This window comes from Microtus oregoni, unplaced genomic scaffold (assembly GCF_018167655.1).
Source record: "Microtus oregoni isolate MIOR12 unplaced genomic scaffold, Mior012 000007F_ref0000211, whole genome shotgun sequence".
Taxonomy (NCBI): Eukaryota; Metazoa; Chordata; class Mammalia; order Rodentia; family Cricetidae; genus Microtus; species Microtus oregoni.
Window position 1 is genome coordinate 11,887,318 of NW_024543066.1, and position 21,995 is coordinate 11,909,312.

The following is a 21,995-nucleotide window of genomic DNA, read 5'->3' on the forward strand; positions in this document are numbered from 1 at the left end:
CCCCGCCTGCAACTGGTGTACTTCCTGCCTAATGGAAGCTCACACAGAGGGAAATAACTCTGCCAGGAATGGATCTAGTGACAGGGGCAGACATCATGGGTGAAGAGCGGGGTGGGGAACACAGGGGCCTCAGACAGAGGCCAGAGTCTAGGAAGCTCTGAAAGAGAACAGATGGAGACCAGTGGGGGATGCCTTTGTGGAGGGTAGTCTTGCCTGGCATTCCTCAGACCGTCTTCCTTGGGCACCCAGTGAAGAGCCAAGAGGTGAACTCAGGCTTGAGGTCCCAGATGCTTGGCGGCACCTCAGGCCGTGTCTCGGAAGCAAGCTTTGGTGGCGATAGATTAGCCAAGCAGCTCATCTGCCCCTTCATTGACAGGTGGAAAAGCAAGGCTGAAAGAGGGTCAGGTGAGCTGAGTGCAGAGCCCAGGCCCTCCTGCCTCTCTGCCCCCTCACAGGAGCGCTCCAGCCAGCATGAGGCAAGGGAACAGAGAAGACAAGCTCTGAGCAGGGGATGTCAGAGTGGGTCAAGGGTAGCAAGGGCTGAGGGGGTTTGGGAAGGGCCAGCACCTGGTATAGGGTCCTGCAGAGGCCAGCTGAGGATGACTCTAAAATCCCGCAACCGAGTGGGTTCCTCATTGGCTGGAGCACCCTATGGCTTCTCTGTCAGACACTAAGAAGTGAACAGGAAGGGACTGTACCCCAGATGTCACCACGTGCCTTTCCTCTGTGATGGGAAAGGGAAGCCTGAGTCCCACCCAGCTATCCTTAGCTCAGTGTGTGAGCTGCCTGCCACTCACCTCTGCGGAGCCTCTGCCCACCTCTCCCCCCCCCCCCCCCCCAATGGAATGATTCTATCACTTCATGGAAAAGGTAGGAGGCCGGGGTTGAGGTTTCTAAGCCAAAGAGAATAAATGCTGACCGTGATTCAGTGGTTCAGAGTCTAAGCCCTGGCTTCCTTCTCCTGAAGGCCTCCAAACCAGTCAGCCACCTAGGTGGCCTGTGTCTCTCTGCCTGGCCCCAATGGGAAGTGGGTAACACCCAGGGCCACCTGCCTAGGCTCTGGCTTCTCTCTTCCTTGGCATCCCACTGCTGGGCAGCCAGCTCCCTCCTCCTCGTGCCAGGTGCTCCTCGGAGGTGTGCGTGGGCTGGGAAGGTGGTGTTGCTTCTGGCTGGGGGCCCAACAGCCACCTGGGACCTGACAACAACTTGGTGTCTGTTGCAAGGCCGAGAGGTGACTGTGGCCAGGTGTGCGGGGAACTCTGCCAGGTCACCTGGTCTCAGTAGCTCCCATAAACATGTAGTGTGCCTTCTCTACGTAAGTGCCCTGCCTATGGTCTTGCAGATGCACACCCACTTCACAGGCAGAAAAACAAAGGCCAGAGACTTAGCCAGTATGTCCAAGAAAAGTGATACCTAACTTGGGAATATTTTTAGCTTCCTCTTTATGCCAGCCATCTAGCTAGTGATACCACATATGATTGGGCTTATTCTGTTTGATATCCAGGCACTCTATATTTCAGGTGAAGAGTAAGGCCCAGAGAAGCAAAGTCACCCACCTAAAACTCCCACAGCTATCCAAGGCTATTTCCCGTCCTGTGTGTTGATCCCTTTTTACTAAGGCCCCTTCAGTGTCTGGGTGATACTGGTGTCCTTAGCTATTGGCGGAGCAGAGCCAGGCCCCATCTCTTGGTGAGGCTGGTGGCATCCGCATTAACTTCTTTGTGCCTGTCTCTGCCCCCTGCTGCCACATCCAGATGAGAGGGGAGCTTGCAGATCCATCAAAGACTGGCAGTCTCTCCCATTCTTAAGGGTCCAGGCTGCAGTTGCCCCTCCAGATGTAGCCCCACCCCCAGGCACAACTAGGCAGCTGGGATTTTTCCCCAACAGTTGATAGACTTTTCCTAGAGCTCCTACTCCCAGCACCTAGGCCCTCAAGACAAGCCACGAACCTAGCACTTCCTTTTTTGAGGAAGGCGGTCCACAGAGAAGTTGGGCCTTGCCATAAGCCACATAGCATGGGGCCTCCAGGTTATGCTTCTCAGATTCCTACAAGGAAAAGGCAGGAGGCGCCAAGGGTGGGATTGTGTGGCAAGTTCTTTACCATGCTTCCCCCTGCCTCCTTCCACCTATGTGGTTCTTTCTCTCAGGCTTGGTTCTCAGCCCTGCAGAGCATCCGCGTGACGGGTAAAGATCTTCCTACCAGAAACCCGAGCCTTCAAAGCCCCTCTTCCTCCACTCCAAGGAGGACTTTGGGCCCCGAGGTGCAGGCCTTGAGGTAGGGGGGTCCTGTAAACCAGATGCCACTAGAGTCCAATGAGGGGAGCTGGGATAGAAGTGGCCATTTTGGGCAGGATGGGGGTCAGTGAATGAAGTAAAATAGATAGAAAAATGATAATGTCTTATCTTAGGCTTGGACAGCACTTTACAGTTTATAAAGTGTTTTTGCATTCATCCTAATATAGTGTTTACCTATCCAAGGCCATGGACGAGGCTGAGGAGCCGAAAGACTCAGCCCTACACAGCCAAATAGTAGGAGTCTTGAAGAAGACTTGGACGCTGCAACTCCAGTGTCCTGCTCAGCCCCCTATTGGTTACTGTTATACTGTGACTCTGTTTACCTTAGCAGTGGCCTGGGACTCTCAGTGTGACTCCTCTTTTATAGAGGAGGAAATAGGGACACAGAAACCCGAGATTAATGGCACAGGTAGTTGGGGCAGAGTGGAGGGTGGAACACAGGTCCCGTCCACTCCTCTGGGGCAGACAACAGGGCAGGCAGTTTCTCAGGTGGAAACCACTGTCTGTCTGGACAGCACAGTTTGGGTTTGAGCAGAAACAAACCGGTGGCCAAAGGGAACTTTTGTCATTGGCGGGGACATGTAGAATCAGGACTCGGTGGCTCACCACAGGGTTTCGCTGCCCTTGCCTCTGTCAGGAGGGCTCTTGGCTCCACTAGCCTCATGGGCACCATTCCCGCGTCCAAGTCCAAAGCTCTGTATAGGAAATGCATCTTAGAATCCAGTGCTTTATGCCAGGAGCCGCTGTCTGAGAAGGCAGGGGAGTACTGGGGCCCCTGCCCAAGTCCCAAAGAGAAGGTAGAAGCTGCCTCAGGTCAGAGAGCAGGCTGGGCCTAGACTCTGTAGGCCTTTGATTGCACAGGGTGTGGCTGGCTGCCCTGTTTCCTAATTAGAGTGTCCTTCTGAAATGCCTCCTGCTTTCTGGCTCGGCAGAACAGGCAAGGTACCTCCCCTAGTCTCAGGGACTCCTTGTCTTTCGTGTAGCGCCTGTGGGCTCAGGACCTAAGCCGTGAAAGTGAGGTCGGGGCTGGCAGGGCTGTGTCCACCCTGTCCAATCCCATTTCACACTACCCTCTAGGACAGTTCTTACATACCTGTGAAGCCTACAGCAGCCACCTTTTCTCTGGGATTAGAGGCTATGAGTGGAGGAGGGGAGACATCTTAGAGACTACAGCGCTCTGAATCACCTGAGGCCAGTGGGCAGTGGTTGTTGGGGTCAGGTATTTGGGCTGGGAGAGAAGCCCAGGAAGAGACTATGGAAGGGAGGGGGGAATGGGAGCTGAGCGCAGAGATGCCCGCAGCTGTGTTGGAGGACTCTCCAGGTACTTGCTTGCATCCCTGTAAAAGCTGCCTTTGGGTCTGTACAGCCCCTGGTCTGCACTGGGGTTTAACAGGAGTCTGCTGAGGGTGCCCTATATTCACAGGGTTGGGGCAGCAGGCTGACCAAGCATGAAAACCGCTCACTAAGAAAGTCAAGTTGTCCACGTCCAGTAGGTGTTCCCTGGGTTGAGGAAGGGTAGATGGGGACTGAGTCAATCAGGGATGGTGGAATCTTCAGCTGTACTCTGTATTGAGTGTGCCACTATTGACTAGTGATGTCTGTCTTGCCTGGCATTGTGTCAGACAGCCATGAATTTGCCCCTCGAATGACTTTCTCCCATCTGCACTAATACCCTGATATTCTGAAGCCCACAGGGCTCAGGATAGTAGAGAAAAGACCCTTGTGGTGCTGGCGTTGTACCTTTCTGGACCCTAGGATTCCTGCAGAAACCCGAGTCTGGGATTCTGAACCCTGAACCCCATCCTGGTGCTCAAACCCTGTGTCTGGTCTTGAACATGCTAAACAAGGTGTGCTGCCACCAGCAACACCCTGGCCCGAGTCCTGTTTAAAGAAAGAGGACCATTCCAATGGGCCTCCTAGTAGCAGCTTGCAAACTGTAGGGCACTTGAGCTTGGCCAAGCCCTGCCTGCTCTTTGCCCTCTTATCATTACCGGCAGGGACACAGGCTGTAGGCCTGAGCTGAGGATCTGCCCTTGCTGGCTATGTGGATGGCACCATGTTTTTTAAAGCCCTGACCATCAGCTAAGTAAATAGGTGTGCTGTGTCATCTTGGTTGTTGCCTAAGGCCTATGACCCTGGGCCTAGCTGAGAGCCTTGCAACTGAGAGTCTCACTCAGTTGGTGTCCTTGCAAGTCTGACCTCTCCCATGGATGGGAATGTTGGCGTGGGTGGGATAGGGGTGAGGCAGGAACCTAATTTCAAAGCAGTACAGGCCTGGACTCTCAGCTCTCAACTCTCCCAAGACCGCAGCCCCCAGCCTGAGCTGGCTTCTCCATCAGCTCCTCAGCCCTCCCTTTAACCAGCCCCATAAAAAGAGAGCAGTCGGGCCGGAGTCCCGCTGCAGACTTTGTAATGTGGCTTGGAGGCGGCCCCTGCGCCTTCCAACCAGGCTGTAATTACGGCTGGCACCAGACACCCCCTCATTACCAGGGCCTGCAAGGAGCACTCTAATTATCCGGCTGGAGTGGCTGCAGGGGCAGGCCACAGAAGCAGCCTGCCTCTACAGGGAGGCACCCTGAGCTGACTGGGAGTGGGGGCTGTCCTTGGCCTCCCGAAGGCTTCTTATTCCTCTTGTCTATGTGGGAAGGTGTGGCTTCCAGAGAGTCCAGAAACTTCAGTACTTCACGTAAGAGGCACTTGAAGCATCTACAGTCTACAGAAATGTCTGGAGACGTGGCTCAGTTGATAGTGTTTGTTTTGGCCTGGGCATGCAGAAAGGCCTGGGTTCGATCCCTAGCCCAACACAAACAGGTGTGATGGTACAGGCTGGTAATCCTAGCATTCAGGAGGAAGAGACCATGTTAAGAAATTCCTGGTCATTCTTGGCTTCAGAGTGAATTCAAGGCCAGCCTGGGCTACTTGAGACCAGGCCTCAAACAATGAAAACTCTCTGTCGTATGCCAGGTTAACCCAGAGGCACTGCAGTAGACGAAATGCCTTCATGATATCAGACTTTTCAAAATGAAAGCATCGTGTGGCCATCAGAAGATGTCCCTGTCCCAAGCTGCAAGAGCCTCTCTGTTGCCCCAGTCAGTGACCTGGGACCCTGTAGCTTCAGTTGGTACATTGGGAATCTCCAAGCCTCGTCCCAGGATCTTTAGATTGCTCAGTGCCCACATACATGGTATACGTTGAATGGACTGTTGCGGAGAATCTGTCCTCTGGGACCCTAGGGTCTGGATACTAACAAGGAAGCATGCCAGTGCCGATGCACCCGAACTTAGGAGGCCATGTGGGCAGTGAAGAAAGATAAGCCAGAAAGATAACCCGGCTGGCTGGGGTGAAGGGTATTTCAGTCAGAGCGGGGCTCTACGGAGGAGACTTTTCAGGTGAGGCCTGAGGGAGGATCCAGGAGTAGCCAGGCAAAGGACAGCAAAGCAGGAAGCGACTTTTCACCCCCAGATGCTGTCACAGTCAGACTTGGGCACCCCTGGTGGAAGCGATAGAATTTCTGCATGTCGTTCGTACAGCATCGGCCTAGGAATAGACATAGGTGTACTCCAGGACCAGCTCTGCCCTAGTACTGTGTGACCTCAGGCGGCTCACATCCTCTGAACTGTGGCGATCCCATTAGTACCTCGCTCTACCCCGACCCTGAAGCCTGAAAGGAAGTTGCAGGTTTTGTGCCTTCTAAGGCCACCTCTTGGGAACAGCGAGTGGATGCTTCAGGGGTCCAGGCTGAGAGCTAGCTAGGGCTGGGAGCTCAAGGCTGACCAGTCCCTGAGTTATTAGGAGCCACCCGGAAACAGGCACAAAGGGAATTGTCTGGAGCTCCATGCAGTCCTCGGCTCCCAGCTGAGAACAATTGGGGAGGAAAAGCAAGGCCTTTTTGTCCAGGGCCAGCGACGAGACAGTGACCAGTGACGTGGCTGGGAAAAAGCTAGAGTTCTCAGCTAAAATTAGCCACCTACAAAACCAAAACCTCTGCATCAAGGGCGGCCCAACGCTTCTATTGTTTTGAACTTTGAATTCCAGGGAATTTGGGGAAGCTGATGGCTGACCCCTCTCCCATAGGAAACGGAACCACTCTTGAGCCTCACAAATGCCCAGTAAAAGAACCAGAGGATGGATAATCCGAGAGGGAGTGCGGGGTGCTGGCTACTCAAGGCCGTAGAGCTTCAAGTTCCCTTAGTTGAGAGCCTCCCCCCACCCCCCACCCCCCCACTGCCTGTGCCCGGGGCTAATGAGGGACAGGTGTTTGAACTGGGAGGAAGTTCAGGACATTTTAAAATATAGTTCCCTGTTCCTTTCAGGGGAAGCAGGCTAAGGGGGCACAGCTTTTTGCTGGTGGCCCATCTGCTGCCTAGGTTGGACACATGACTTTGACTCTTAGCTCTACCATTTAGTTACTGTCAGTGACTTCAGGTAGACAGCAGTGATGGCTCACATTGTAAAGTTATGGAAGCCATTGAGGTGCTATGCATGACTTGGACGCGAATGGAGATGTGGGCTTCTAGTCTCATGCCTTCTGGTGTTGCCTGGGGCCGTTCTATGTGCCTCTTCCCGTGTGTCCCTGTGGCCTCCTCACTGGATGCCCCATATCTGTTTAACAAGTGAGAATTCGTGCATTTGTGCAAGAAAACAGGGAGCAGAGCTGGCACCGTGTGACCGTGCCATTCCTTTTGGTTCTGTGTGACAAGTTTCCTCCCGACCCTCCCAGGAGCTCACCATGACTGATCTGAGTTGATCTGATGCAACACCAAAGAGCTTAAAAAGCATGAGGTGGAGGGAGGGACTCAAGCTTGGGTGCTGACTCTCCTCTTCTATGAACGTGGGCAAGTACCCGAACCCCCCGTGCCCATTTTCCACCTGCAAGGGCTTGTGGGAGGATTCTGTTGACCAGTGAGTGTTGGGTATAGAGCCTGGGAACAGCTCTGCCTCTCAAACTCTGTGGCCTGGTAAGCTATTAATCCCAGCTTCAGTGGTGTTGTTAGCCATGGTAGCCTTCTTGCCGCCACCCCTAATTAGAAGGGAGTCCCCACCCCCAAGTACCAAATTTGCTGGTACTGTCCAGTGACTCTCTGTAGCCTGGGGGCTTTTATGGCCCAATCAGGGAGACCATGTTCTGAGGCTCCTTTCCCCTTTTGTAGGGAAGGGGCAGAGAAAGTTCTACAAGGCCAGTATCCAGGTGGTACTCAGAGGCATAGCCTCCCTGATGGTCCAGCTCTCACCATGCACCTTACTGTTTTTGGTACCTCTGGGGTTCCTAGCAACTCTCTGCCCCAGCATGTTTCTGGTAGCTCCTCTAAGACCTCAGGGAGTTGGTACATCTCTTTCACACTTCCTCCCCATGGGGGAGCTCCTGGGCTTCCTTTCTGCCCAGCCTGTAGCTCTGGCTCCCTGGGACTTAAATGCTCCTCCACCCACTACTGCTCTTCCCAAGTGCCCTAGCCATCCATATGCCTTAGTGGGCTTTCACTCTCTGGCCCCCAACTGCCTCAGAAGTGGGTACAGTGCCAACACATCCATTCTACAGATAAATAAACCGAGGCCTCAGGAGATTAGACAGCTGGGCCAGAGTCACCCAGTCACTAGCAGCTGACCAGAGACTTGTTCAAGTGTTTTACTTCCTTCCTTATTCTACCCAAGAACTCCACGGGTGAGAACTAACCAAGAACCTGTTAAGTCCCAGGTTTAGGCTGGGGGGGGGGGGGTAAGGGTGGGGCATCAGAGATGGGGCCAGCTACCCTGAAGTGACAGTGGGCCCTGTGATCTGGAGCGCATGCCGTCAGGCTCTTGCCGTCATCCCCCTGCCTTCCTGCCCTCTCACCCTCTGCCTGCAGCTCACTTGGAAAACCAGGTGAGCAGGCCGAGCCCTGAGCCAAGTCGGCCTGGCGATTACATCAGCAGGCGCAAACAGGCGGGTGTAGCAGGGCCCTGTGTCCCACAGGGGCCGGCAACAGCTCCATCTGCCCCACGGAGTCTGTTTCATTCCCTTCTTCCAGCTTGCATCAGCCTTTTACAGTTCATGTCATCACAGAGCAGGCCAGGCAGAGGCTGGTGTGGGGGTGGGGGGAGGCCCTGGAATCCTGAAGTCGTCTATGAATATGTTAGCCCAGCCAGGCATGGTTACATGCCTGAAGTTCCAGCACTCAGGAGGCAGGAGGATTGCTGCAAGTTCAAAACCAGCCTGTACTATATAGCAAGACTGCTGTCTCAAAAAAATCAGATGCTGTTTGTTGGCCAGCACCCTACACCCCTTGGAGCCCTGCCTGTCTTTCTTCTAGAGGCAACGAGGGTAGGGGGTAGCCCAGCTGAGAAGAGAGTTTTTGCCTTCTGAATTTGATAAGCCCAACATTTTGACACTGACAAAGCAAATTGAAACAATCCCATCTCCCAGATGAGAAAATCAAGGCCCAGTGGGAAGTGGACTCTCCAAGAGCAGCCATGATTCAGACCGAGAAGGGCACAGGATGGTAGGAGCCTGGAGAGGAGAAATTGCTATGGTTGTGGGACTTGTGTAGTTGATGCCTGCAGCATGGGGGAGGAAGATGCCATGCCAATGCAAGTATGAAATTCTCACATAATAGTAATAATAATCAAAGCCATCAAGGCAGCAGTAGGAATGGGGTGGTCTTTATTTCCTTTTTTATTTTCCCCAAACCATTCTTAATGTCAAGGGCGTGGTTACCTTTATAATGAGAACAGATTCAGAAAAATGTTTCTACTAGAAGCAAATGAAAGGGCTTTTTGTTTTTTAAGAAAGGGCTACTCTGTGTAGCATCTCAGACTGTCCCGGAATTCTCTTTGTAGACCAAGCTGGCCTCAAACTTAGATATCCACCTGCCTCTGTCTCCCAAGTGCTGGGATTAAAGGCCTGCGCCGCCACCACCCAGAGAAAGGTTTTAATTTAACTTATTTTTGTAGAGTCAGGGATTGAACCCAGGGGCCTTGTGCTTGCTAGGCAAGTGTTCTACTGCTAAACTTTGTCCTCAGCCCTAAGGAAAGATTAAAAAAAAAAAGTTCCTTCTATGCCCCTGGGGGTCTAGTACCCAGGATCTACAGCTCTGTGCAGTGTGATTTCAGGCCAAAATGTGCCCTGTCTGGTCTCAGTGAGCTCTGAGGATCCAGTGTTCCAAAGGTGCTTGTTCCTGGGACCCAGGCACTCCCTGTACCCTAACCTCCTCCCCAATTCCAGAGAAGTTGGCCAGCACAGCCAGACAAAAGCCTGCCTCCTCAGTGGGCCCAGCTCTACAGACAGGGCCCCAGGCCCTCAAGAAGTTTGCTTTATAATGACCTTGGTATCTTTAGGGACTGTACTCCAAGGACACAGTGAGCGGCCCCTGGTGAAGATCAGAATGGGTAATGTGGGGAGATTCGTCTCAGGAAGGCCTTGGGGGGGTCACAGCATTGGAGCTGAAATGGCTCCCCAAGAGCCGTGAACCTGGGGAAAGGCTACATTTCAAAGAGGCCCTGAGGTAGAGGTCAGGGAGGGGTGTCCCAGGGGCTCTGGATGGCTCCAGAGAAGGAAGTGAGTGGGTGTCTAAAGCAGGGTGAGGGAAGCCATTGGAAGGAGAGCTGAGGACTCTCAAGACCACCCCAGGCCAGGAGCAGGGTGGGTCCAGTGGTCAAAGAAAAAGCAGCAAGTTCAGTGGGGGGAGGTCTGGTGCTGCCAGCAGGGCGGGAGATGGCAGGAAGGAGGGGGGGGGGGCGTTTGCCATGCAGTCTGAAGCATCATGTGGGTTATCCACAGCATTTGGGTCCACTCAGCATCAGGGGCTTGGCTGTGGGGTCAAAGAAGAGAGTGCCAAGTTCTTCCCACCTCCTCCACAGTACCAAGAGGACACTTCCCACCTCGTCCACGGTAACAGAACACTTCCCACCCTGCCCACAGTACCAGGAACACACCCACCCCATTCATGATACCAAGAACATATCCACCCCATCCACAGTACCAGGAACCCACTTCCCACCCCGTCCACGGTACCAGGAACACACCCACCTGGTCCATGGTACCAGAATACTTCCCACCTTGCCCATGTGAGCAACTGAGTGTTTGGTGGAGTCTGACATTGCAAGTCAACAAATTAAAAAGGGCGGGGAGGCTGGCCGTGACCCAAGAAGGGGTGGCAGTATTAGCATAGTGACCTCAAGGCTGGAGTTCTGATGTCTGGAGAAAGAGTCACAGGTGATTTCTGATGTGGGGTGCGTGAGCCTGATGGTGGAAGCAAGTTTGAGGCGCCCACAAACAGCTCTGGAGCATGGTGGAGTCAGGCCAAGAGGAAAGGGGCCCACATGGTGGGCGTAAGGGGCTGAGGCCTGGTCCTCACCTCTGAGGAGACGGACGAAGCTGTTCCCGCTGGTCCACAGGAGCGTAGTTGTGAGCCTGGGTGTATCCTTTGGCTTTTGTAAGCCTCAGTTTCTGGCCCTGTAAAGTGGGGTGCATGGCTGATGTGTGTGTACCACAAAGGTTTGTAAATGCCCTGAGGGGGATTGGAGATCCTTTTCTGGACTAGGTGAATGAGAGGCCTTGGTCCCCTTACCCATAGAGAAAGGTGACAGTGTGTTCTCATAGCTCTGACCCCTCCAAGCCTGGCACTGAAGTTAACTGTAGGTGTCCATGCCAGGGAGTCCAGGGTTCAGGGGAAGTGCCTATGTGAATTGGGTGGCCCAGTGACTCAAGGACTATGTCCACCCCCATTCTAGCCCAATGCCTGGGCCTCTCTGAGGGGACCTCACAGGAGCAGCTGGGCTCCTCAGGTTCTAAGTTTCTGCCCCAATGGCCCTCTTGGAAAGTCCAATTCCTGTGGTCATCACAGGAAATGACATCACAGGCACGGATGGGTCTGTGGAGGGTGTGGGAACAGGACTGGGTGAGAAGCCTTCTTTGTTAGGAACAACTTGGTGTCCTACAAGCTGGCCAGCCCCCATTTGTCATCAGTAACGGGCATTGTGACAGCCTCTGAGGGGGACCGCAGCCTGAACCCCTTAGGAGCCAGGGCCAGATGGAGGCAGAGCTTTGTGTCCAGGGAGGAGTCTAGCCTGTGGAGTTTGTGTTTTTAAAACATAATAATAAGTTGGCTTGTCTCCTCCAGTTCTGCTGGCTTCCCACTGAGCACAGTGGCCTGCAGTGAAAGGGAGAGATTTTCCATGCAGTGGGAGTCAGGGCTGGGAGAATCAGCCCGGTGTCCAGAAGCTGAAGAACCCCGGTGATTACTGATGATAAATGTGCCCAGCGTGGGGCAGCTCTGCGCTTACCTCCCTTACCCCCCCTCCTCCTTTCCTCCCTGTCTGTGCCAGCCAGCTCTGGACACATGGCCCTGCTCTGTAAATAGATACCTAGAACCGTGCCAGGGTCCCTCAACTCCAGGGACAAAGGCCAGTGATGGAGGTGTCGAGACCCTCCCCATCAAGCTGCAGCTTTGTACTGGGACCTCCACCTTGGGAGCAAAGTCTGGCCTCTAAAAAAATTGATGGGTGTTTGTATTCCCGTGTGGGATGCTGGTCCTATCCCTGTATCCTGCCACAGCTGGGCATCTTTCTGGCACTGAACTCTGATCTGGCTGGGTTAATTTGCTGTGTGATGTTGTTGGTTTCTCCCCCTTTCTGAGCTGGTTGCATGCAGGTCTCCAGACCAGCTTTCTTTATGGGGTCCAGGTGACAGTGGTGGACCCCAAGGAGCATGAAGTGCAGGTTTCCAGATTCTCCCGCCTGCCACACGTATTGTGGGTACCGCTGTTCTTAAAGCATACTTTTATCTAGTTCTTGGGTAACCTTCATGGTCACACCTTGAAGCTAACAGACCAGAACTGAGACCCAAGAGGAAAACCGCCTTCTCCAGTCTCCTGGTTTAAACTGAACCAGGTCAGGGACTCTGGACCACCAGCTCACTCTTGCCCAAATAGAGCCTGGGGTCAAGGTCACCACAGGGGAAACAGAACTATTCTCCCTTCATAAGAGTGACAAGAATGCTTGAGCAACTGGGATTGGAGGCACGTGCTTGTACCTCAAGCACTCAGGAGGTTGGAGCAGGGGGTATTGCAGATTTGGGGGTAGCCTAGTTAGACTAAAGGGAGGAAGAAAGGAGTGAGGAAGGAAGGAAAAGAAAAGAGAGAGTGTTTGGGCTGGGACCTCTGAGAAGCTGGCTTCTTTTTGGTCCTCTGCCTCCTGCCTACTCTAGTACCATGGGTCCTGGCACCTCTGCAGCTGGTGTCTTCACTACCAGCATAGCCCAGCTCTAGGGGAGAAGCCTGTGGAACACATGATCTTGCCATCCCCACTGCTTTTCTTCAACACCCTCACATGAACACTGAGGTCCCTTGGAAGAGTGTGGTACATCCCCTGCCCTCCCCCCAAACAGCCAGTAAAACTGCTAAGGAGCCTCAGGGCTCCAACAGACAGTGCCGGTGAGGCCCACTGGCTCCACACCTGCCCATGTGTCTGTGGCCAAGAGAAAAGGGAGCTTGTCACTAGCAGGAGTGAAGGATGGTGGGTGGACTCAAACCTGTCCTTAGAGATGGCGGAGACCTCCCAAAGTGTACACACTCAAGGTGTGACCTCCAAGGTTAGTGTCTTGGCTGGAACGGCTAGCCAGTGGCATCTAAGGGTAGCTGTTGGTCTGTCAAAGTAGCCTAGGGGAGAGGGGTCTTCCCCCGAGTCCCTGGAAGTGTGTGTGTGTGTTAAAGTTGTGGGGGGCAGTGGGACTAGTGGCATTTAAATCACCCCCACAGAGCTCTCATTCCATAGGGACAGGAAGTTAAAAGTGAGACTTGAAGGTGCACACCTGTGGTGCTGGCACCTGGGAGGTGGATCTCAGGAGGGCCTGAGTTCAAGGTCACCCTCAGAAGCCTAGAGTGAGCCCAGTCTGTGTTCCCTGACTGGTCGTCCCCCCCCCCCCCCCGGGCTAGAAGGCCACTGTAAAGTAGGGAGGCTAGAACCACTAACTTAGGGCTGTGATCGCCTTTCTGTGTGCTATGACACCTCAGGGTGCTGTGGAATATTGTTTTAATCCTAGGGAAACAGTGGCAGAAGCTGTGGAGCAGCTCACTGTGCCAACACGAATGTTCCCTGGCCCTCCTTTAGCTGGTCATGTCGCTGCAAAGCTGTGACAGATAATGTCCACACTACTCCAGAACTTGTGCTGTGCCCGGCAGGTGCCTCCCTGCCATCCCAGTTAGTAAGCTGTTGGAATGGATGAAAAGTGTGTGTGTGGGTGTGTGTGTTTGTGCTTGAGGTTTGTCTGTGTATGGTTGGTATGTGTGTATGTGTGGTTGGTGTGTGTGTGTGTGTGTGTGGTTGGTATATGTGGTTGATGTGTGTGTGTGGTTGGTATGTATGTATGTGTGTTTTGTGTGTGTGTGTGTTTGAGGTGTGTCTGTGTGTATGGTTGATGTGTGTGTATGTGTAGTGGAAGTTAGGAGCCACAGATCCACATGTGAGAAAGAACTTGAGGTAATATTTGTTTTTCTGAGCCTAGGTAACTCACACTTAAGTTTTTTTGTCTGTAGCATGATTAATAAAAACTCAGAGACAGATAGATACTGGGGTTCAACCTGAAGGTAAGAAAAGCAAAACATCCTGCCACTGGCCCTTACCTCCACCTCAGTCCAAAATGGTGATCCTGCCTTCAGGAATCTCAGAATGAGACTGAGCCTGGGAACTATCTCCTCCCATTTTATATTCCTCTCTAGAGCTGGGATTAAAGGCATCATCACTACCGCTCGGTTTCTATGGCAACCAATATGGCTACTGGGATTAAAGGTGTGTGTCACCACTGCCTGGTCTGTAAGGCTACCCAGGGTGGCTGTTTTATTTACTCTCTGATCTTCAGGCAAACTTTATTTATCAAAATGTAAATGAAATACCACTACATATAGCCACGCATTTCCCTGTAGATTGCATTTTCCTTTGTGGATGAGTGAAACCCCACAGGGTGTGTGCGCCACGTTTTCACTGATCATCCGCACCGTGGCATCTGTGCTGATTCCACTTCCTGGCTATTGTGAGTAGGGCCGTGATGACGTGGATGTGCAGTTATACTGAGTATTTTTCCAAATGGCGACCGAGCTCTTAGGAATAAATTCATGCTGAGTTCCTTGACTCTGGCTGTGTGAGAAATTCCTTACATGGGGAATTCTTTGTGGCCCTTGTGATGCCATTAAAAGTGACTCATTTACTGCTACTATGCTAGAAAGTGTAAGCGACTCTGTCGAGGGTTACCGTGGGAGGTATCTAGGGGCTAGGAAATATCCTCCAAGCAGTGTTGGGCATAGGAACCCCAAGTACTTTATCCTTGGCTAGTGCTACAGGACCTGGTTGAGGCCACAACACCTGAGCCCCCTCGTGTCCAGTCCAGATGTTCTGTTTCTTGGGTTCAAACCTTAGCTCTTTTGTGCGATCTTGAATAACTTGATCAGGCTCTGAGCCACAGTGTTTCCTCTATAAAGTAAGGACAACAGAACAGAGAATTGTTGCAAGAATCAGATAATTCGACTGTTCCCAAATCCTCAGTGGCTTGTGTAGACAGGGCAGTGTGTCCTTACCAAGTGCCAGGTCACTTTTGTGTGATCTTCAAAGCAGCCCGGTGGGAAGCCAGTGCTCCTCTCCCAGTCTTCCTCAGCAGCAAAAGAACAGGACACCCATCAGCACACACTCGCTCTGGGTCTCATAGAGAATGCTGAGACAGAGGAGTTCGTGCCCCATTGGCTGGTTTCTTGTGTTTACCACTAGGTGTGTGTGTGGGGGGGGGGGGTTGTACATTGCACCCTCCCTCTTCCCTGCCACACCCCACTAAAACAAGAATCTTTTGTCCAGGTCTTGTCTCCCATAACAACCCCAGCCTTAGGAGAGCCTCCTGTTGCACACAGAGAACAAACAGACTCATTTTACTTATTATAGTCTTGCAGACCCCGTGCCCCCTGCCCTTCTGGCTGCCACAGGATTCCTTAGAACCATACACAGACTTTTGACTCTGAGGGACAAGTGCATGATCCCTATTTATGCTACCCAGGACCCCACTTCCTCAACAAGCACATGGCTGGTGGGACGGGCCGCATGCACACCTCACCCTGTGCTTGATTCCACTTTCCCAGGAATCGTGAGCAGGGAGCTCAAGCCCCCCACTGCTTGTCTGGGGCTGCCTGATTGTGCTGCATTTGTGATGCAGAGCCAATTTTCCTAAGTGAATTGTGACCAATCATAGGCTTGGCCTGCTTTCCTCCCTTCCTGTTTGTCTCACCTCCCAAGGTGCTGTTTTTTCCAGGGACACAGGCAGTTCCACCAGGCCACGTGGGGGTGGGGGACGAGGTGGCCACCCACTTAGCCTAGCTGTGTGCTTTGAAGATTCTCTTCTTGTCTTGCTAAGGGTGTGAGCCTGGGAGGAGGCTGCAGGGTGCTCAGAACCCTGGGCTTGGCGGCACTACACCCTGCCCCCTCATCCCTCCTCTCCGCTGGTCCTGGATGCTTCTGTGTCACCAGCCTGCCTGGCTGGGGCTGGTGGCTTTGGGGCAGAGTTGGCCTGCTTTGTGCTTTAGCCTCAGCCTGTGTGTTGAGGCTTTGCTGTGGGAGATGACTGAAGCCAGGCAGAGCCAGGGTAAGAGACGGTGCAATATCCTCACCTCTGGTCTCCCCGACTTCTCCAGTTAGAAGGAAGAAGGACCACTAGCACTCCCAGACCCTCAAAGTCTGACCTATTGGATGCAAAGCATGATGGGAAAGCCACAGGCTCAGTGTATGAGTGACATCAGGTCCCCAAGGTGAGGGGTATCCAACCCGTACTTCATGGTGCTCCCTCCCTCCACAGGTCTTCTTGATTTAGGTGGCCAAGTCCTCCCAGACTCCTTGCCGTCAGCACCTGCGGAGCAGCTGCCTCACTTCCTGCAGGAGCCCCAGGACGCCTACATTGTGAAGAACAAGCCCGTGGAACTGCTCTGCCGCGCTGTCCCCGCCACACAGATCTACTTCAAGTGCAATGGCGAGTGGGTCAGTCAGAACGACCACGTCACCCAGGAGAGCCTGGATGAGGCCACAGGTGAGGCTGGTCCTGCCTGGGCTCCCCCAGAGATGCCACACAGCCACGTTGCTCCTCTGGGCCTCAGTGTCCCCTCCGGTTCCCCAGTTAGCTACAAGCCCCCAGCGGGGAGCTAGTTCTTTCCCACCCTCCTGCATAGTGGCCGGTCTTGCCCTGGTGCACCAGACAAGATTCAACCCTGCTGTTGTCCTTCCGGAACTTTCCATTGAGGAAAATGGTGCCATTTTTCCAGTCACATTCATGCTGTGTTTCCCTCAACAAAAGTTGTTCTTGGTATACTAGAAAAAAACTCACACATGCTCAGTAGCCCTTGTCAATCCATCTGGGACCAGAAATGTTCTAGATTTTGGGATTTTTTGGGACTTTGAATTTGCCCAGATTGAGAGTCAGATAGTCCCCCTAATTTAAAAAAATGCAGCATCCAAGTGTTCCAGAACCTGAAACTCCTGCAATGTCCTGTCAGCGCTCAGAAGGTTTTGGTTTTAGAATGGGACTCATGGTACAGGCTTTTGAGCTTAGCTACTCAGGAGGCCGAGGCAGGAGGATGGCAGGTACAAGTTTTCGCTATAATTCAGTGGTATAGAATGCTTGCCAGTATTCACAGGGCCCTGGGTTCAATCCCCTACATAGAAAAAAATAATAAAATAAAGTTGGCTGGCAAGGTGGCTTAGTGGGTAGAGGCACTTGTCTTACCACCTGACCCTAAGGAAAGAAGGACAAGGGCCCTTCCTGCTGAGGTAAGGCCCGCACTGCTGCCAGGTGGAGGCTCAGCAGCTCTAAACATCTCCCACAGGCTGGCGAGCTCCAGTGCTCCCGGCTCAGTGAAGGTGCCTGTCGCCAGCCCTGTTGCTGGTAGAATGCTTTCCCCAGAATGTAGACCTAGGAAGAGAGCATGCACAGATGCCTCCTGACAGAGGGGAGACCCCAACAGAGGGAACCCAGCAACCCCAGCTGAGCAGCACCAGAACCCAGCCTGGCTTTGCTCACTCTTGCTTCCTCCTCCTTTGCTTTCCTGTTTGTTTCTTTTACTTGGTCATGGTTGTTGTTCCCTTCTCAGTCTGTGTCTTTCCTATTTGTTTTCTTCTGACCCTCCCACCTCTCTCTCCTTCAATTTCTGCTTTGCCTTGAAAAGCCCTGATTTCAGGTCCGCCTAGATGTAAAGCCACACCCCAAACTTAACCACCACTGGGCTCTGCTCCGGAGGTTCAGGCGCAGGTGTGAGCTTGGTACCGGGATTCTAAAATAAAAGACTTGATGTCCCACTCTTATCTAAAATCTGAGGAATAAATGAATTAGAAGCAAAACAAAACGAGCAGGCCTGTCAATCCCAACCTCTGAGAAGCTGAGGCAGGAGGATGAAAAGTTTGAGGACAGCCCAGGTCCACAGAGTGAGATCAGAGAATAGCTTAACCCGCCATCCATACGACATCGCTCCTCTGGCTGTGTGATTGTGGGCCAGTCACTCAGCCTCTCTGAGCCCATGTGTTAACAAGAGGTTCCAGTGGGGAGGCAACAAGATGGCTCGTGCGTAGTGCCTGGCAGGGCAGGGAATCAGCCGTCTCGGCCCTGCCAAACCCCTCAGTATTCTTCTCGGGCTGTCCTGGCCTCTTACTTCTTTGGCCCGTGAGTCGCTTCTCATCTCAGTCAGGGCCAGCCATGAGTTCTAGCCCAAGCAGGAGGCAGTTTGCCTGTTGGGATCCTCAGATGATGACCCGTAGTAGCAGTAGCAGCCCAATGATTCCTAGTAACAGTGCCAGCCTGGCTCTTGCTCCTCCTGTTTATCAGGAGGACATGGTCCCCACCAGCCCTGAGAACTGGGGTTCTGTGATGTCCCACTGGCTGTGCATAGTGACAGTGGTCCCACAGCCCATGGAGAACAGCTGTGGCTTGGACAAGAGGGACAGACACTCGTGGCTCCTGCCTGGACTGGCCAGCAGATATCCCAACTGGAAGCACCCTGGGCATAGAAGGGACAGAAGAGCCTCAGGCAGGGGACAGTGCACAGAGGCCCTGGTCTGTGGAACATGGGGGTTCTTTAACAAGCACAGGCTAGCCGGGTAGTGAATGGGTCTGAGGATACCAAAGACTGGCGTTAGCTTTCAAACAGACCTGGGGGATGGCTGTAGATAGCTCCACATGGATGCTGGTCAGATTTTACAGGGGAGCCACAGACTGGGATGGAAGGGAGGTAGTGTCTTCCCTGGCCACTGAGGACCCTATCTTCTCTCTCTCCCAGGCTTGCGGGTGCGAGAGGTGCAGATTGAGGTGTCAAGACAGCAGGTGGAGGAGCTCTTCGGGCTGGAGGACTATTGGTGCCAGTGTGTAGCCTGGAGCTCTTCGGGAACCACCAAGAGTCGCCGAGCCTACATCCGCATTGCCTGTATGCTACCTTGATTAACCTGCTCCGTCTCCCTACTAATGTTAGAGAGAGAAATATCCATTAAGGGGACATGTGCATGCCAGCTCATGTGGACTCTTACACCCAGAAGCAGGCCTCCTCAGGCCCCATGGTTTCCAGCAGCCCTTGCCACCTGTGGAGGGAAGCCAGCAGCTTCTAGGCAAGGTCCCAGAGTGGACCCTGTTTCCCCAGGTGAAGGCAGCCTGTAAACAGGTCTTTAGATATACTCTGCCCCCTAGTGGCCACAACAGGCACTTCATGCTTCCATCCAGCACTCACCTGATGGACTTGAAAACTCTTTTTCTCACAGACCTGCGCAAGAACTTTGACCAGGAGCCTCTGGCAAAGGAGGTGCCCTTGGATCATGAGGTCCTTCTGCAGTGCCGCCCACCGGAGGGAGTGCCTGTGGCTGAGGTGAGAGGGATGTGACCAGCCAGGCAGGGCACTTACCAGCAGCTGTGATAACACAGCCTCCAGACCTCTGTGGTTCTGCCTCACAGAAGGAGAACCCCAGGGATCCTTGGGTAGACCCTAGGTCTAGCCCCTGACACCCCCACTTGACACAGACCTAGGAAACCACACCTGGAGATACCACCGGATAGCCACTCTATCAGCTGGACACTGCTTTCCTCTTTCCCCACGCATGCCGTCCGTTGCTGTAGAAGTTCACAGGGGACAGATGGCTGTGCCCCAAAGGATGGGCCTCTTACTCGGGACTCAGCTTTCAAGACCCCAAACTTTGTACTGGTCTCCTAGGCTGCTTCTGTGCCCTCATGGGCACCTGAGTGGGGGGATTGCTACCTGCTGGGCTCTGGTCTCAGCAGCCCTGCAGTGTGGGCAAGGCCACCCCTTTAGAGATGGGAGGGATGAGGTGACCATCTCTGTTGTGGTGCTGTGAGTAACAGAGCTGAGGACTGAGCCCAGGGGTCCTGCTGCGGGGGCTGCAGCTTTGAGGAGCTCGGGGGTCTGGTTAGGGCAGGCACTAGCAGCCTGTGCGTGTTTGGTACTTCTCTGAGCCAAGCGTGTGATGTTCACCCCTTCCCCGTGGGGTGGGTGTTATTCAGGGTCCATCTTAGAGTTGGTAAGATTGAGGCCCTGGGTCTCCTAAGATCACTCTGCTGGTAAATGATGTTTCCCACAGTGATGTTGGTGCCTGTTACCGCCAGGCATGAACCTAGGTGTGGATATAGGCAAGACCGGTATTCTAGTTATGCTTGGACCCCTCCTCCCCTCTGCAGGAGGCCTATCCCCAGCACCAGCAGGCAGACAACTGAGCCCTCATTGCTCCCCTCCACAGGTCGAATGGCTCAAGAATGAAGATGTCATTGACCCCACTCAGGACACCAACTTCCTGCTCACCATTGACCACAACCTCATCATCCGCCAGGCTCGCCTGTCAGACACGGCCAACTACACATGTGTGGCCAAGAATATTGTGGCCAAGCGCCGGAGCACCACCGCCACGGTCATCGTCTATGGTGTGCACCGGTGCTTTGCTGGGGATACACTGTGCTTCTCCTGGGTGCCCTCTGTGGTGGGAGTTCTCAGATGCTAGGGGGAGGCCTGAGGTAGCACATCCCCCCTCTCCTGACCTCCAGAAGGGCCAGTGGGCCCCCTCAACTGTATGGAGAGGCAATCTAGAGAGATCAGTGGCCAAGTCAGACACTCTGGGTCCCCAGCCAGGAGCACTTCCCTACTCTTTGGGCCCCTTGGCTACTTCTAAAAATAGACCCACGTCTCCTGACTTAGGCCCAAGGTAGGGTTGCAGCCAGATCGCCACGCTCAAGTCATTTTGTCCCAGTAGAGGTAAGGATGCGGTTCAGGCCTGCATGCTGCTCTCTGCTCTTTTTTGGGGGCCCAAGGATGGAGCGTAGAACCATAGTGGAGGTAACTGGAATGTACTAAGAAGTCCGGTCCTGGGATTCAGTCCCAAGTCAAAGCCCAGGTACCCCGTCACACACTGGGTGACCTTGGTTACATGTTAACCCTCCAGTCTTCCTGTGTCACTGTACAATAGGCCAGGATGGGATAGTGACCTCGTAGTCCCTGCCAGGTTCCAATTGTGGTGTCTCAGTGCCCAGTCCTGTAGGGGAAGGGTTCTAGCCAGAGTGGTTGGGTTAGTAAAGGTGGGTGATGGGTGTGAAATACCAGGAGGAACCCCGATCCATGCTAACTGTGTGATGGCCCATCCCTACAGTGAATGGCGGCTGGTCCAGCTGGTCAGAGTGGTCACCCTGCTCTAATCGATGTGGCCGAGGCTGGCAGAAGCGTACGCGGACCTGCACCAACCCAGCCCCACTCAACGGAGGGGCCTTTTGTGAGGGACAGGCCTTCCAGAAGACAGCCTGCACCACCGTGTGCCCAGGTAGGAGTCACATGCCCTCCCAGGCTCCTTTACCTACAGGATGTGTACAGAGTTGGATTGTCACCTTCTCCTGAGCAGCCAAGTGTCCAGACCCCAGGTCCTTGGCATCCTCTGTCGTCTCTAGCATCTGAGTCTGTCCCAGGCTGATGGAGAGCTGGAATCAGAGGCAGTGAACTAAGCTAGATAGGACTTCTGGCTTTGAGAGCTCTTAGGGGCCCAGAAAACATCCTGAATGTATCTGTTGAGATGTCTGCTGGCCACAGCTGCTCATCCTATTAGCAACCTCCTCCCTTGTCTGTCTTCCCCTGTCCATGTCCATCCAGCTGTGCTTGTCCTTGATGCTGAATATGTGACTTTGTGCTGTTTTCTTACCCGGGTTTTAGGCTCTCTGTGTGCCGGTAACTTTAAGTATCTTTGTTCTTGTCCCCTGAGCACATCTAACTGCCCCTAGCCTGCAGCTGTGTGGACATGGTATCTATTTGTTGATTGGGACGTATGTTGCGTGCGTGCATGTGTGCATGCAGGCCCGTGCTGTTGTTACTGTGTCTGTGTTGCTGTCTGCATACATAACGGCACGTGCTGTGCCCCCACAGTGGACGGAGCATGGACCGAGTGGAGCAAGTGGTCGGCCTGCAGCACCGAGTGCGCGCACTGGCGCAGCCGTGAGTGCATGGCGCCCCCACCCCAGAACGGAGGCCGCGACTGCAGCGGGGCGCTGCTTGACTCCAAGAACTGCACCGACGGGCTGTGCGTGCAGAGTGAGTGCTCGGGAGTCAGGTGACAGACCCCTCTGCCCCTGCCCAGCCCTTGGCCGCTGTGCCCACCCTGAGCAGAGCAGCCCACAGGGCCTCTGTCTGGCCCCGCATCCTTCATTTCATCCATACTGTGCCCCCGTGACCTTCTCGACC

General features: G+C 53.6%; 1 protein-coding gene across 2 annotated transcripts in view; it reads left to right on the forward strand.

The window, feature by feature from the left end:
* Window positions 1–21,995, forward strand: part of Unc5b (unc-5 netrin receptor B) — a 69,532-nt gene that overhangs the window by 32,149 nt on the left and 15,388 nt on the right. For both annotated transcript variants that reach the window (XM_041655710.1, XM_041655711.1), the window contains exons 2-7: window positions 16,097–16,324; window positions 18,561–18,704; window positions 19,033–19,136; window positions 20,020–20,200; window positions 20,920–21,087; window positions 21,681–21,845. In XM_041655710.1, the coding sequence (XP_041511644.1) occupies window positions 16,097–16,324; window positions 18,561–18,704; window positions 19,033–19,136; window positions 20,020–20,200; window positions 20,920–21,087; window positions 21,681–21,845 (990 nt within the window). The remainder of the gene's footprint in view (window positions 1–16,096; window positions 16,325–18,560; window positions 18,705–19,032; window positions 19,137–20,019; window positions 20,201–20,919; window positions 21,088–21,680; window positions 21,846–21,995) is intronic.